The sequence below is a fragment of the Microcebus murinus genome, chromosome 19, assembly GCF_040939455.1.
Source record: "Microcebus murinus isolate Inina chromosome 19, M.murinus_Inina_mat1.0, whole genome shotgun sequence".
Lineage (NCBI taxonomy): Eukaryota > Metazoa > Chordata > Mammalia > Primates > Cheirogaleidae > Microcebus > Microcebus murinus.
In genome coordinates this window covers 29,303,398-29,320,016 of record NC_134122.1, presented here as the reverse complement: position 1 = coordinate 29,320,016, position 16,619 = coordinate 29,303,398, and the positions used below count along the sequence as shown (strand labels likewise).

Below are 16,619 nucleotides of genomic sequence, written 5' to 3'. Positions count from 1 at the left end.
ACAAGCGCATCAAACAAGCCCAGAGCCAGCCAGGGCAGGACCAGAGGAGGCCTGCTCTCGGCGAGCGCTCGGCAGGACCTGCACCGTCCACGGCCAGCTCCTGCCGCAGATGTTCGCACTGGATTCCAAGGGCAACACAGCCCCGAGTCAAACAGCGCATTGAATGCTCCCACAGCCCTAGGCACAATCAGTCCCATTTCACAGGTGAGTAAGCCAAGAGAGGGAGCCAACTCCGCCTGACTCTGAAAGCGCCAAGAGTTAGGTCCGTGCTTTCGGCTCCATCCATCCCAGCTGCCAGCGCTGAGCCGCTGAGCCGTCACAAACCGACCTGCCCACCCGCCCAGCACGGACCTACTTGGCTGTGTCACCTCTTGCTGGCTTTGTATTGGCAGATGCCAAGGATACAGTGATGGCCAAGGAACCCTCTAGGCTTCCCCACTGGGGTATGTCAAGAGTCCAGGCACTTGCGGTTTTGACCCTCTGAGCCCGGGACTCAGCCTGGCTCTCCCTGTGACTCCCCCGAACCACACCAACAGGCGCGCCCCGCCCGGATGAGGCAGCTGACAGCTAACGCCTGACTAACATGCAGTGAGCGGCAGCCTCTAAAATAGCCTCATGGCCGCGTGAAACGCTGTTCTCTCTCGCCCGTAGGAACGCCTTTGGATACATGGGGCACCTATACGGAGGGACACAGGGCTGTGTTCTTGGGTGTGTTGATCAAGACGCCCCTTGCTTTCCATTTTGCCTGCACTCCCCAGCAAGGGACAGGCTGGGCAGGGGGAGGAAGGAACCCGCAGACTCCTGCCCCCTGCTCAGCACTGGAACCTCCTCCCCAACAGGTGCCGGGCTCTTTGGGGAGAAAGAGAAAGACCGAGCAGAAGCCTACAGCTCATGGTCTGGGTCTCCGTGCGGGATTTTTTTCAGGAAGATTAAACTGTTGCTGATGAGGAGAGCCGGTGATCACGGCAGAAGCAATGAGCCCAAGTCTGTCCCCAGGAGGAGTCTCAAAGCCACATGCCTTCATGTCATAAGGGGGGAGGGGGCGGCAGGGGACAGGAAGGCAGGTGAGCCCATCTCTAACCCCGGAAGCAAGGTGCACCTTCTTGGCACCTCTCTTCAGAGCAAAGGAGCAAGGAGCAGCAGGAGAGGGACAGAGAGGTGGGATCAGCCAGCACCCCCTTTACAGAAACTCCCCTCTCCCCTCAGAGCCTCCGCCTCGGGCACCCTTTGTGAAAAAGGTGAAGCCCCATCCTTGATGAAGCTCAAACAAGGCTCTGGGTATTTTATTCCCCGGTTTTATTGAGGTATCACTGACATATAAATATTGTATATATTTAAGGTGTATAACGTGATGTTTGCTATACATATGTGCTGTGAAATACCACCATAATCACGCTAATGAGCATATCCATCACCTCACATAGTCACCATTTTCTTTCTTTCTTTCTTTCTTTCTTTCTTTCTTTCTTTCTTTCTTTCTTTCTTTCTTTCTTTTTCTTTCTTTCTTTCTTTCTTTCTTTCTTTCTTTCTTTCTTTCTTTCTTTCTTTCTTTCTTTCTTTCCTTTCTTCCTTCTCTCTCTCTCTCTCTCTCTCTTTCTTTCCAGTGAGAACACTTGAGATCTATACTAGCAAATTTCAACTATTTAATACAGTATTGCTAACTATTGTCACACTGCTGGACATGAGATCTCTAGAACTTAGTCATCTCACATAACTTTGTACCCTTTCACCAATATCTCCCTATATGCCCCGCCCCTACAATGCCTGGAAACCTCTAGACTACTCCCTGCTTCTATGATCAAACAAGGTCAAAACCTTATAAGTGATCACACTTACACAATGACAGTGCACACACACACACACACACACACACATTGGGAGATTATAAGACTCTCTATGCCAGGCTGGGTGCTGTGGCTCACGTCTGCAATCCTACCACTCTGGGAGGTCAAGGCAGGAGGATCACTTGAGCTCAGGAGTTTGAGAACAGCCTGAGCAAGAGTGAGACCCCGCCTCTACTAAAACTAGAAAAAATTAGCCAGGCATGGTGGCGCATGCCTGTAGTCTCAGCTACTTGGGAGGCTGAGGCAGGAGGATTGCTTGAGCCCAGGAGTTTGAGGTTGCTGTGAGCTATGATCACACCACTGCACTCTATTTGGGGCAATAGAGTAAGACTGTGTCTCAGAAAAAAAAAAAAAAAAAAAGAGAAAGATTCTCTACTCCCAAAACCCAGAGAACCACCTGAAAAACCAATAAAATAACCTTTAAAAAAATTCACAAAAGTAGCTGGTACAAGATCAACATGCCTAAAATCAACAGCTTTCCTATTCGCCAACCATAAACATTTACGAATGCCAAGGAACAAAAGCAGCCATTCACGGTAGCAATAAAAACTATAAAATGCCTAAGAATAAATCTAATGAGACCTGAATAGATGCAGCAGTAGACCTTGTTCCTGAAAAGCACACCATATTATAAGCACGTAATTCTATTAATCCATTAATGCAACACAGCTTGATCAAAATCCCAATAGAAATTTTTATAAACCTAAAAAAGATGATTCTAAAATTTACCTGAAAGAAAAAATGTACAAGAACAATTAAGACTATTTTGATAAAGAGGAATAGCAAAGGAGGAATTGCTCTATCAGCTAATAAAATATACAACAAAGATAAAATAATTAAAATACACTAGTGTGGCTTTGGCACCAGATCAGATAAAGAGCACAGTAGAAACTGTGAGTTCATGCATACACATGAAAGGATCATGCATACAGCAGAATTTAGTATATGATAAAAGTGGCATTTCAAATTAGCAGGGAAGAGTGAATTATTTAATAAAAGTGTAAGGGAGATTTGAGAAAAGAACTAAAGTTAAATCCCTACATCACAGTCTGCTCCGATGGTCTGGCCCTTCACTCAAGGCTGAGTCTTAACAGGCTTTTGATGCTCAAAGCCACTGTCAGCCTTAATTCTGTTTGCAGCCTGGGATCACTGCAGCCCTCCAACACCTCAAATATCTGGTATATCTTTCCCCCTTCATCTCTGTTTGTGTGTTGAGGTAAATAATGGCTCCCCCAAGGATGTCCTCTTCCTAATCCCTGAAATTTACGAAAGCATTATTTTACAAGGTGCAATGTTTGAATGTGTCCCTCCCAAAGCCCGTGTTGGAAACTTAATCCCCAGTGAACAGCGTTGGGAGGTGGGGCCTAACGGAAGGTGTTTGGGTCATGAAGGCTCCACCCTCATGAATGAGTCAGTGCCAGTTATAAAAGGCTTCAGGCTTCAAGTTTAATCTCTTGCTCTCTATCTCTCTCTCTCTAGCCCTGTGTTTGCCCTTCCACATGAAGTGACACTACCTTTGCCAGATGATGGCCCCTGGATCTTGGATGTCTCAGCCTCCAGAACCATAAGCCAATAAATTCTGTACATTACAAATTATCCAATCCATGGTATACTGTTGTAGCAGCACAACAGGGACTAGACACATAGTAAAAGGGACTTTGTAGGTGTGAATTAAGGGTGCTGAGGTGTGGAGATTATGGGGGATTATGCAGTGGGCCCAACCTAATCTCATGGGTCCCTACAAAAGGGAAGTGGGAGGGTCAGGGTCACAGAGAGAGCAGATGTCAGAAAGAAAGGTTGGAGCTACAAGCCAAGGAATGCCAGCAGCCACTGGAAGCAGGAAAGGCAGGGGATAGATGCTGTCCTGGAGAAGACCCAGCCCTGTGAATGCCTTGATGTTAGCCCAGTGTGAATACAATCTGCAGTTCTGAGCTCAAGAACAGATAATAGATTAGTGTTGTTTTAAGCCACTAGGTTTGTGGTAATCTGTTACAGCAGCAATAGGAAACTAAAACGGCTTGTAAAGCAGTTAGTCCCTTCCTGAGTCTCTCTGGAATCCAGATCAGAACCCGGAGGTAAAGTGCCAAACAAGACAGAGACAGAGTCCTGTCCTCAGAGAGCTTACAACCTAGGGAAGCCACACACTCACTAGTTAGCAATCCATCAGTTACAGGAGTTACTTATAGTTGATTTGGATGGGTTTATTAATACTTAACATGAACCTCTAAGTAAGACAGCCAGCTCTGAAAGCGTTTAGCAAAGGAGCCTGACCTCATCTTGAGAGGCAAGGAAACATTCCCTGACCTCTGAGGTTTGAACAGCAGTTAGTTAGGCCAAAGGTAAGCAAAGACTGATCAAGGCTAGGGCAACAACATGTGCAAAGGCCCTGAGGCAGGAAGGAGCTTGAGGCTGAAGGGCAGCCAGCAGTGAGCAAAGCACCAGGAGAGACCAGGAGCAGCCACAGAGAGTTGAGGCAGATCTCCCCCTGGGCCCAAGTGAGGGGCTCACCCCCCTGCTCAGCTGCCCCCCAGGAAGGCACACATGTTCCCAGTGCTTGAGCGAAGGGTTCCAGGGTCTGAGCTGTTTGCCATCACCAGCTGCAGAATAAAAGAAAGGAAGAGGCCAGCAAACCCTGCAGGCGCCAGGATCACGTCACCCCAGAAATGAGTGCCCAGACTGGGCGGCCAAGACCTCTTGGAGCCCGGGCATCGGTCAGGTGCCCAAGTCAGTCACAGGAGGCAGGAAGAGGGATAAGCCCTTCCAGGGGAGCAGGAATGACAAAAATGTCAGAAGCTGGAGGCAACTGGCCTGGGCACAGATGGCCGGGGCCAAATCAGAAGGAAACTGCCACTTTCTCGAAGAGGCTTCACAACCACAGGGGCCGGGGGAGCCCAAGTGAGCCCGGCGTGTCCAGCAGCCTGCAGGGGCCTGACCCAGAGGCAGCTCCCTGGGGAGGAGGCCAGTCTGAGCCGGTACAGGCTCCAGCAGGGCAGGCCCCCCATGGGGCTGGGAACGCTGAGGTGCTGGGGGAATACCACCTCGCCCTGCCATTCCAGAACAAGGGAGGGGGTCGGGGACCAGATTGTTGTCAACAAAGACACACAATATTTGGGCTGCAAACCGCACTACGAGCCACAAACGACTTACACACAGAGCAAATGTCTGTGCTCACACAAGGAGTGGGGCCCCCCATCTCGTGCATAGCAGGGAGGGGGCTACAGAGCTGGGGGCTACAGTCTGGGCTGCACGTCTAACAAACACAGTTCCCGTCTGATCCCAGCCCAACCTTACTCATTTCATTTCTCGGATGAGGGGAAGGGCTGGACTGCGGGTCCCTGAGCAGCAATCACCCCCAGCCACTGCATGAGACTCAGCAGAAAAAGCCTTTCCCCCACCTCAGGACCTCCCAGCGTCCCCTCGGCTGTCACACTCCCTGGAACCCGAAGCTCATCCGGAGTCCTCCACCTCAGACCTTGCCGCAGGCATCTAAGCACACCAGACCCTCCAACCTGCGCCCCACCCACATCCTGGGGGCTGATCCTCTGTGCTGAGCCCCCCTCCAAGGGGCGGAGGTTTAGCAGGGAGTGTAGACGGGTCCCACCCCTCACTCTTGGCCTTGAAAACCTGAGCAGGGTCCTAAGAGATTAGGGAAAACAGAAAGGACCCCAGCTTCTGGATTTCTCTGGCTCCCCCACAGCACGGAGGGTGGGTGCAGCTGCAGGGTGACCTTGGAAATGACCCTGGTGAGCAAGCCTAGGACCAGCTTCCCAAGAGCACCCGGAACCTGCCGCAGCACTTAGCGCATCCTACGACACCCACCTCAAACGGTGACTCCTCTGGGACGTCCTCGGCATTTAGCCTCCATCCACTGGGTCAGCATCCCACGGAGTGTGTGGCCTGGAACACCATCCTAGCAGAATGCTCCCCCAAAAAAGGATTCCATGGCCTCATAGGTTTGTGAAACCCCTCATTTCATCATTCCCCCCAAGCTTGCTAAGACCCCGTCAGCGCACTACGCCATCCGAGAGAGACTTTATCATTTCACAAGGCCACACGGAGAGTTTACTAGACATTGCACTTTGTTAATGTGACTTCACGTAAGCCCCAGAATGACCTTATGAAGTAAACGCTATAATCATTCCCATTTTACAGATGAGGAGACTGAGGCACAGAGAAGACAGGCAACTCAGCCAGGGCCACACAGAGCCCAGACTCAGACCCGGGCAGCCTGGCACCAGGAGCCTTCTCTTCCCACCCGTCCTCTCTAGAAAGGAAACTCCAGAACGCTGCTGACAAGCGTTTCCCAAGTTTTGCTCCCAACATCCATTAACGCCCGACAGAAGCAGCTCAGGAAACTGCTCCGGCAGGAGAGAGCTGGCGAAGGTCACCGTGTCAGCAGACGATGTGCCAGCTCTGACCCTTGCACAGATCACTCCGGGGACAGCGGGGGGTGGGGGCAGACAGGGAGGCGCAGGAGGCCGGAGTCCAGGCTGCTTTCCTTAAGTGTTACAGAACTAACCTGGACTAAGCCAGCTCATCCCAGGTGGTCTCTTACAGGCCAACAAAGGGAAGCATCTAGACCCCGGTTTCTGGGAGGCAGGCAAAGAAGACCAGGCTGCGTAGGCTGGGGACCCCGGCAACTCGCAGAACAGTATGTCATGCATCCGTTTCCACAGGCTCATGTGCGGGATTCCCGAGCACTTTGTGCTAACATTCCTGAAAATCCTCAGACAACGGTGACTGTTGTTGCTCTAGTCCCCAGCCCCAGGCAGAGCTGGTCGGACTCCAGCTCACAACTCTCGAGGTGGCAATGAAGTGTTGCCCCAGTTCCAGCCAAGAGAAGCCTGGAGTGGTGTTCTTCTTGTAGGAATTGTTGCTTTGGGAATGGGTTCTAAAATAACAGACAGGCCAGGGAAGAGGGGAGCGAGATGACGAGGGAAAAGATTCAGAAAATCCTGGGCTTTAGGACAAGATCTCACCAAATAATCACATCAAGGCCATTCCTGTGGCTCTCAGGAACAGCCCTCTGTGCCTCCTCTCATGGTGGCTTCCAGAACTGGCCTAGTGGGAACAGAGCACAGACAGGGACCTTGCTCCAGGCTCCCTCAGAACTGCAGATCTGCCCTGGGGCAGTGGCTGCTGCCTCAGTTTCCCAGAGGAGCGAGGCCAAGATATGTGTTTGTTCATTCATGCATTTGTTCATTCATTCTCACAACACCCATTGAATTCCTAACATGTGCAAGTCCAGGGCAAGAGGCTGAATTTGGGGTTGAAAACTCCATGGAGGAAAAATAAAAGTATTTCACAAAATGCAAGGTAGGTAAACACTGATTTGCTGCCTTTTGAAAGCTGAGAAAACACTGCAACGTCTTTGTGGTGTTCCAAGGAGCAAAACACCCAGCTCCTCGGCACCCCCAAGCACCACAGGCTCCCTAAGCACCAGAGACAGCCAGGAGCCCAGGTCGAGATGGTTCTAGTGGCTCCTCTCCCCTCTGCTCCATCCATTGCTCTGCCCTCCGGGTCTCTGCTGCCCCCAGGACTCTAAAACTACACACTCAGCCGATCTGAACTCGACCCCACTAACCGCATACCCTAGGCACCGGCTGACAACAGCTTCATGCCCTTACACAGCTGTCTGTCTGTCCGAAACGCCCCCAGTCACTGCCTGGAACTCTCCTGCTCATCCTACCTCAAACGCGGACTCCTCTGGGACATCCTCAGCATCTGGCCTTTGTCCACTAGGTCAGCAATTTCCCGAGTGTGTGGCTTGGAATATCATCCTCACTAAATGCCCCCCAGAAGAGGAGCCCGTGGCCTCATCTACCTGTGGAAACCCCATCCTTGTGACCTGAGCAAGACATGTCAGCGCACTACCTGCATGGAGTGTTTATTATCTATTTTTCTAAGAACTTTATTATTATTATTAACTCATTTAAGCCCCAGAACAACTTTATGAAGTAAGTACCATAATCGCTTTCATTTTACAGATGGGAAAACCGAGGCACAAAGACTGCCAAAGTCCCCCACTCCCACACTCCCCTAGACGAGTGATTGCTCACCTGCTCCTCACCTGCCCACCCGACTTTGCACATGTTTGTATCACAGCAAATTCCACGCTTGCTTCTGGGCCAGCCTTCCCCACCCAGTCTCCGAGCTCAGCAAAGGCGAGGGCCGGGTCTGAACCCTCTCACACAGTAAGTGCTCAGTAGTCACTTCTGGAACATGAGGCGCCAGGGAGCAAAGAAGCAGGGCCCAAGCCTGCACACACATGCAATGCAGTCGGAGGGACGAGGCCTGTGCATGTGATCGGTCACTTCCCTGGGGGTTGTAGAGAGCCCCCTCTGTTAAGGCCACTGGTAGAGCCCCCCTGCCCTCAGGTTCACATCCCCAGCCTAGAGTGGGCTCAGTGAATGTGGGGTGATTAAATGCTCAACGCAGGCTGGGTGCTGTGGCTCACGCCTGTAATCCTAGCACTCCCCGAGGCTGAGGGGGGAGGATCACTTGATCCTCAGGAGATGGAGACCAGCCTGAGCAAGAGTGAGACCCTGTTTCTACTAAAAATAGAAAAATTAGCCAAGTGTGGTGATGTGTACCTGTAGTCTCAGCTACTTGGGAGGCTGAGGCAGGAGGATCGCTTGAACCCAGGAGTTTGAGGTTACAGTGAGCTACGATGATGCCACGACACTCTAGCCTACCTGGATGACAGAACAAGACTCTGTATCAAACATAAATAAATATAAAAAATAAATGCTTGACCTAGAGAGGCTCACATGCCCAAGAGGCAGGGGCAGGTGGTGGGCAACGTGAGCTGTGCAGGGCCACTCTGGGGACTGAACAAGGTGAGAGGAAAGACTCCATCTGCAGGGAAGGAAACTGCAGAAGTGGGTTCTCAGCACCCAAACCACAATCACAGAGAGTAGGGGTGCAGGGGGCCACCTGATAAACAGGGGCCATGAGATAAACAGAGCCGGGAAGTAAGTCCAGGAAGACTTCCTGGAGGAAGGACACTTGCGATTGTACCAGAAGACGGTGGAGTCAAGGTGCAGGAGAGGCATTGTGAGTGAGGAGGGACATACCAAGCCCCTCGGCTCAGCAGAAACAAGGAAGAGGCCCCCAGGACAGAGAGAGCTTGGAGTATCAGGCGTAGGAGGTGGGGACGGCCCCCGCTCGATGGTCTCCTGAGGCAGGCCAGCCCCACGGGGAGGCTGCAGAATTCACTTGCTGAGTCTTGACAAGCACTTCTTAATGAACTAGATGAAATACAATAAAACAGAAGATCACATATGATCACAGTAATTATTATTTCCTGAAACTTGTTTCGTGTGTGTGTGTGTGTGTGTGTGTGTGTGTGTGTCTACCCGGTCACCACAAAAGGCATTTTTTATTTCATGCTAAAAGGAACCTCAAGAAACCTGGTTCTCACCGCAGTGCTTTGCAAACCTGGCTGCACCCACCTGGGTGGGGGTGGGGGTGGGGGTGGGCCATGAAAATGCAGATCTCCAGGCCCTGCACGGGTCTGGACACCCAGCTCTCTTCTATCTGCTCGCTCATCCTGATGAGCCCGACAGCACCGGGAGCTTGGGGTGCGCCTCACACACGAGGACAAGACACGCTGACTAATCTGTGGGCTCTCATTCAAAATGCGAGGAAGGTTCTAAACTATAAAGCTTTTGTTCTTTCTCATGTGGTCTCTCCCAACCTGTCATTTAGTTACTATTCAATGACATGCTCCCTCGTGTACCAGGACATGTGTGGGGCAAGTATATACCTCAGAGGCGCACGGGGACCTCCCGTGCCAGCTGCTGGACCAGAGCATGGGTACAAAAATGGGTAAAAACCCTGAACACTGGGCCAGAACACGGCGCTGTTTCTACAAGAGTAGAAACAATCCCAGTGAGTAGCCTCGGCGTCCCCTTCCCAATGCTCCTTGTCACTTCTAAAAGGCATAGACCCGTACCAGGCCACGGCCCGGGGATTGGAGGCTGCAGCACTAGACCACCTATGAACCACTCCTGTCCCTCCACAAAAAAAAGAGACCCTAAATCTAATCAAACCTTTAAATCCAACCACCAAAATAGAAGAGACGGGGGCAGAAGATTAAGTTAATTACCACCAGGAAGCAAACGGCCAAATCTAGAACACGGACATTGTGCAGGACAACTGACTGACCTTCGACAAGTCAATGACAAGGAGAAAAATCATTCTTTCAAAGGAGGGAGGACTCCTCTATACTGGAAGAGACAGAAGAGACACCAATACGCAGATTTTGTTTAGATCCAGATTTGAACAAACTAACAATAAAGAAATGCTTTTTGGACAATTAGAGAAACCCGAGTGTGGTTTGGAGTTTAGAGGGTATGACGGAATGATGGTGAGCTTGGTAGGTGTGATAACGCCATGGTGGTGATGAATCAGGTGGACATTGACTATTGCAGATGAAAGTGCATGAGTCTAGAAAATTTGCTTTAAAATACTCCACACACACAAAAAGGAGAGGGGGTGCCGTAGTATAGCAAAATATGATCGATGGTTATCAAAGCCCAGATGAGCGAAGAATGGGTTATTTTACTCCCCACTTGCATGCAGGCTTGAAAACCTGGTAAAATCAAGCTGATTAATCTAATTGACTTAATTACAATATTTTTGGATGTCCCTCAAATCAGAATGATCAACTTCAGAGAGAACAGTGGTTTTTAACTGGGTATTTTGCTCCCCAAGGGACATTTGGCAATGTCTAAAGACATTTTTAGTTGTGAAAGTTGGGGTTGGGGGTGCTACTGGCATCTAGTAGGTGGAAGTTGGGATGCAGAACACCCTACAATGCACAGGACAGCCCCCACAACAAAGGACTGTCCAGTCCCCAATGTCAAGAGTACCGAGGTTGAAGGACTTTGAGATGGAAGTGAGCAGTGTCCTAGGTGCTCACAGGAGGGCGTCTGACCCAGCCAGGGGAGACATTCCAAGAAAAAAGAAACAACGTATGCAAAGAAGCAGAAGCAGGAGAGAAATAAATCATGCCGTATACACAGCCGGTGTGGAAGCAGAGATGGACTTTTTAAAGGCAGCCTCTATATGTAATGCTAGAAGAGGGAGACTTTATCATAAAGGCCTGGGCTGCAAATACATCCCACTCCCCTTTGCTCTCCTGCCCCTACACTCTCACAGGGCCATCACTTGATTGTCCCAGCACTGCTTCTCATGGAATCCAGACTCCACCTCAGAATCCTGCTTAACACACTGGCCTGGGAAGCTCCTACTAACCAGTGAGAGTTCACCTAAGAGATGAAACCTCTCTGCCACCTGATGTAGGAGATGATGGGACACCAAATGGTTTCAACCAGGGGAGAGATGGCCTCTGCCACCGCTGAGAAAGTTCCCTTGGACAGTCATGGAGGAGGAAGATGGACAATGATGGAACTGAAATGGGCCCCGCAGATGGCAGCCTCCAGGCCTGGTCAGGATCTATGCTCTGTGGCCCCCACACCACGGCACTGGCACTCCAGCGCCCTCCTGCCAGGCACCTCCTGTCAACACTGCCAGCAGCCCCCTGAGCCTCTGGAGGGGGGAGGGTAAGGAGCCAGAGTGAGGCCAAGACGAAGTGGCCAAGGTAGAGTAGAGGTGAGAGAAAGGCCTGGAAGTGGCGCTGGGCACTGGTGAGCCATGTGGACCTCTGGGTGCCCAGCATAAAGACAGGATGGGGAAGAGGGAGTGGCAGCCTCGGGGCGGGTGAGAATGACGGTGCCTGCAGGAACAGCACAAGGAGAAACTGTCACCATCATTCATTATATAAGCAGCCTCACTGAAGGTGTGGCCTGGATGGCCCAGAGGGTGAGGAGGTGGCACAGGGGGCTGCACAGGCTGGAGAGGGCTGGGCACGTGGCTAGGCAACTCGGACTCGCTCCTGATGACAGTAGGACTGCCAAAAAGAATGAGGTTACGCATTCTGCAAACCCAGCACCCGTGCACCCTTTTCCACTCCGGGAAGAGGAGCAGAGAGGGTAAGTCACCTGTGCAGGTTTGTGCAGCGAATCAGGGGCACAGCCTGAGGCCAGAGCTCCGCCACCGGGAGAGGAGCAGAGGGCCCTGCCCTGGGCCCTGCACTTTAAAGGACCTGCCCTGCCCTTCTCTAGCTGTGGTCCCCCCGTGGGGTGACAAGTCTGTGGGGCCAAGGAGATGTGCCCACCCAGGCCCCTGCCTCCTTCTAGACTTCACTCCTGGGGCTCTGGCTCCCTGCCCAAGTGGCCCCAAGCCCATTTCCAGGGCCACTTATCCCAGGCCATCCTTTGAGGACACATCCCACAGCAGTGCACCCACTCCTAGGCCAAGGGGTGGCTGTTTGTAACGGCTGTGGACCAAGCTTGGATGTGCCGGGAACTCCGTGGAGGAAGCCCCTCGCCATGCTGGGGGAAGCTGGCGGGGAGGGTGTGCCGGGGCAGGCTCTGCTCTGCCACCGTTTTCCAGAACAGAACTCCAAGGCGTCTGAGAATCCCTCATTGGAACCTGGCTCTGCAGGTCATGATGAAGGTGCACTTGTCCAGGCTGGAGGCCAGAACCTACCTGCCGAACCACTCATTAGTTAAATTCATAACCTGCGACTATTTAGCCCCAAGCACGCGGCCTCCATCTGTTCTCCAGCCCAGGCCCTGGACAGAGTGACTGGCTTACCAAAGGAGCGCCATTCCTCAGAGTAGGAGCCGCAAGTGACTTTGTCCTCCATGCCCTGCCCCAGGAACCCACTCCAGAGGTGCTCATTCCCTCCTCTCCCAAAATCCCAGGCAGGCCCACAGCCCTTCTGGTTTCCCTTACTTAGAAGAACACCTGCACTTCGAGAATATACAAGCGTTATCATCTATTAAATTAAAGCTTCTCCCTCCTGTGGCTGGGAGCTGTGCAGCAAGGATGGAGTGTACGCCCCTCTCTGGTCTCGCTCCTTCTCCTGCCCCGACCACTCCCACTTCCACTCTGCTGTTTTGGCCCCCTTACTGTTGGATATGGGGGTGGGGAGGGGCCAACAGAGCAGGCCCCTAATAAACATCTGTGGAGGAGACAGAAGAAAGGAGGGAGGAAGAAAGGGAAGGAGGAAAATGAGTAAGACGTGCATACTTTAAAGAGTTTCACAAACGTGAATACAGTCATTCTTCGGTATCTGGGGGAATTGGTTCTGGGACCTGCCCCCCTCAGATACAAAAATCCACAGATACTATATCCCTTATATAATATGGTATGATATTTGCATATAACCTACACAATCCTCCTATATACTTTAAATCCTGTCTAGCTGATTTACAATGTAATGCTAGATAGGTAGCTGTTAGACTGTATCATTTCTTATTTGTATTATTTTTTATCATTGTTTTAGGGTTTGTTTGGGGTTTTTTCACCAATGGTTGGTTGAATCTGCAGGTGTTGAACCTGCAGTTATGGAGGGTCGACTGTTGGGGTAGAATGGGAAAATTGGGGTAGGGGGGCTCAGGCCTTAGTGTAGCCCTCCCAGTCAATTAATTTGCATTTCCCTTCAGCTTTTATTTGGCATCTGAACAACTCTGTGGCCAGCAAAAATCATTAGTGGCCTGTATCCAGGGCCACAAGATGCTACTGGAAATGGCCTCTAAGCAATTGGAGACTTTTTTGCCAGAATAGCTTGGACAGAGGGATCCACACTGGGCTTCTGATGGAAGTGACCAAAACAGAGCACCCCTGGGTAAGGCAAGATGTCCTCAGCATTAGGCAACCCCTGACATCCTTCCCTGGAGGGTGGGAGCAAGCATGCACGCATGCACATACACACACACACACAAAGAGAACACAAACCATGTTGAAAAATCAGACTCCAACTAGGAGCAATAACTGAAATAAAAAACAACTCTTTGCCAAGAAACAGCTCTATGGACTTGCCCATCAACTGAGTCCAAGCCACTCACGGAGCCAAATCTGTGGCCAGTGCGGTGAGAAGCACCGTCCCGACTGCTGTGCCCACGCTTTCTGCCCCTGGGGCTCTTGTATTTCAAGGACAAGGACCACCTGTGATTAACAGCTCATGAGACACAGGATCATGTGACTCCCAGGCCAGCTCCAGTCTGTAACCCACCCAGACAGGAGCCAGGTGCCTGTAGTGCCCACGCTGGGTGTTCTGTGGAAAGGCTCAGTTTCGCTGTGGGGCGTCAACCTCGAGGGTCTGGAACATGCCCCGAGGCTGCTTAACACCTCCTAGTGTCCTATCCAGGAGTCCGGTGTCCACAAATTCGTCCATGTCCTCCCTGAACTTAACTGCACCTTTCCTCTCTTCTGGTCCTGGTGGAAAGAGTTCTGGATGATAACCGCATGTGTTCAGGTCTCTTTTTGTTTGTGCTAAAATGATCCCTTCCAAGTTTCTGCAGAGGTCCCCAAGTTCCAGCCCACCAAATGCCAGAACGAGGTCCCCATGCACTCCCTCCCTTCACGGACCTCAGCTCTCCCTCCTCCCAGCTAGCATATTCCAGTCTGCCGGAGCCTTTTTTCCCTTCCCGCACATCTTAATTACAAAAATAATACATAAATAGATGTTCTTTGTAAAACATGCAGACAAGACACAAGTAGAGGAGAAATGAGGTGGTCCTCGGGTCCAACCTGGCCTCTCCATATCACTAACTGCTGGAAAAGCTTTCCTAGAAATTTTCTTCCAGGCATTTATCTCCCTAGATGTACATCTGATTTTCTTTTTCTTTCTCATAAATGAGATCATGCTATATGTATTATTCTGCAACTTGAAAAGCCTGTTTTTGAGACTATTCTCATATGGAAGGGTGCAGAGACCACACTATTGCGGGTGTTTGGAGAATCCTCCTAATCGAAGCTTCGGGAAGTATTTCCAAACAAAATGAGGGAAATAGAATTGCATGCAAACTTTTCCAGAAGCACTGTTATGCTTTTCTGGGTCCCGCCCTATGCAGCCATGAAGTGCACGCTCCTCCCGGCACAAAACACCCCTGTCTCCTGGCTGCCAGGGAGGCACTGCCAGAATTCATCTTGGTGGTCCTTGGGTTTGGGAAGTATTAAGGAGAAAAAAGAACTTGGTTTCTGCCGAGTAGGGCGGTAGAAAGCAACAGACCTGGAGAAGGAAGACAAAGGGTCGGTCCTGGGTTGCCACTGAACTCAGGGAACCCTCTCTGGGCCTCGGTTTCCTGGGTTTAAGGAAAGATAATACTCCAGTGACCCTAGTGGTTTCAGGACCGAGAGAGACGGCGGGTACAGACAGAGGTCGTGTGTCCCAGCGCTGTTAGAGCAGTGTGGACTGAGGGTGCCACTAACTGGGGAAAGCAACTGCAAGCGAGTTACGCAAACAAGGAGTTCGGCAACTTTTACTCGCGGTCTTAAGCCTGTTCTGGGGGATTCAAACGCGGGCTAAGGAGACGCAGCGCCGACCGCCCGGGGGTGGCCAGGGCGCCCCCTGCCGGCAGAGGAGGCGGCCGGCGGGTCCCCGCACAGCGGGCTCGGTGACCCTGCTCCTTCTCCGACCCCGCAACCGAGCCACCGGGTCCAAGCCGGCTCCTCGTCCCCGGGCGGCTGGGGACTCGCAGCGAAGGCTCCTCCGCGGCCTCAGCCCCAAAGACTGGACGAGACCGCCCCCGCGGGACCGCCGGGCCGCCGGGCCGCCGACAGGAGAGGCGGGCACCCGGCGCGCGGCCTCGGCAGCCCCGGGAACCTGCTCCCCGACACAAAGCCGCGGCCGCGCAGGTGAGCGCGGCGGAGCCACGTGAGCCGGTCACCGTCCAGGGGCCGCCCGCGGAGCCCCAGCGAGCCGCAGGTTCGAGCCACCTCCTCTCGGAGCCCGGAGCCGCGGGGGCGAAGGTTGGAGAAGCAAAGAAAGGAAGGGAGAGGGTGGGCGCGGCCCGAGACCACCGCAACCCCGGCTCCGCGCCCCCAGGCCCCAGCCGCGCTGCGCCCCAGCCGGCCCCAGCCCCGGCCCCGCCGCCCCGCGCCACTCACCGGCGGCTCGCGTAGCCGCTGCCCGGGGAGCCGGCGCCGGGCTCGGGGTAGCCGTGCTGCTGCAGGGCTGCGGCCGGGAAGGGGTAGAGGAAGCCGGTGGCCAGCGCCGACCCGCAGAGGCAGCAGCACGCCCAGGGCAGGAGGAGGGCCAGCTTCATCTTGCGCGGCCGCCCGCGGGGGCCCGGAGTCCCGGGCGCGAGGACGGGCAGGGGCGCACCGGCGCCTGGACCGAACCCGCGGCCCCGGCCGGAGCAGAGCGAGCAGAGCCCGGGTCCGAGCGGGAAGTGTCTGGGGGCGCCCACGCCTCTGCTGGGCCGCCTTTTCAAATTCAGCGAGGTGGGCTCTGCGCCGTCAAAGGGGGCGTGGGGCTTTCTCATTAACCCTCGGCGGCCCGGGCCCGAGGAGGCGGCAGTGGCGGCAGAGCCGGGGTGCGAGCTCCGCTGGGGGTCCCGGAGCCGAGTGCTGGGAAAACCAGGCCTCCTCACGGGACCCAGGACACACTAGAACCTTCTCAGCTGAAACTCGTTGGATCCGCAAAGGCGTGTGGAGCACCCATTCGGTCCAGGCAGTCTCGCCTGGGCAATGTTTAATCCCCACAACACTGCCCTGTAGCTTAGGTGGTACCCTCCCATTTTCCAAAAGTGGAAACTGAGGCACAAAAAAGTTAAACCAGAAAAATTCGTGTCTTCTGCTCCTTGTGCAGGACTCTTTGGATCAAAGCACCACGTGCCTGTGAGAAGCTGGCCAGAGCTTCCCTGGAATCTTCTTCCCCTTTCACCCCCACCCCCACCTGGCCAGCTGACTCCTCAA

General features: G+C 52.9%; 1 protein-coding gene across 2 annotated transcripts in view; it reads right to left on the bottom strand.

Annotated features, from left to right (window-relative positions):
• COL26A1 (collagen type XXVI alpha 1 chain) overlaps positions 1 to 16,093 on the bottom strand; it is a 136,798-nt gene extending 120,705 nt beyond the window's left edge. For both annotated transcript variants that reach the window (XM_012759465.2, XM_012759466.2), the window contains exon 1: positions 15,810 to 16,093. In XM_012759465.2, coding sequence (XP_012614919.1) covers positions 15,810 to 15,967 — 158 coding nt within the window. In that variant the 5' untranslated portion in view covers positions 15,968 to 16,093. The remainder of the gene's footprint in view (positions 1 to 15,809) is intronic.
• Between the last annotated feature and the right edge of the window lie 526 nt (positions 16,094 to 16,619).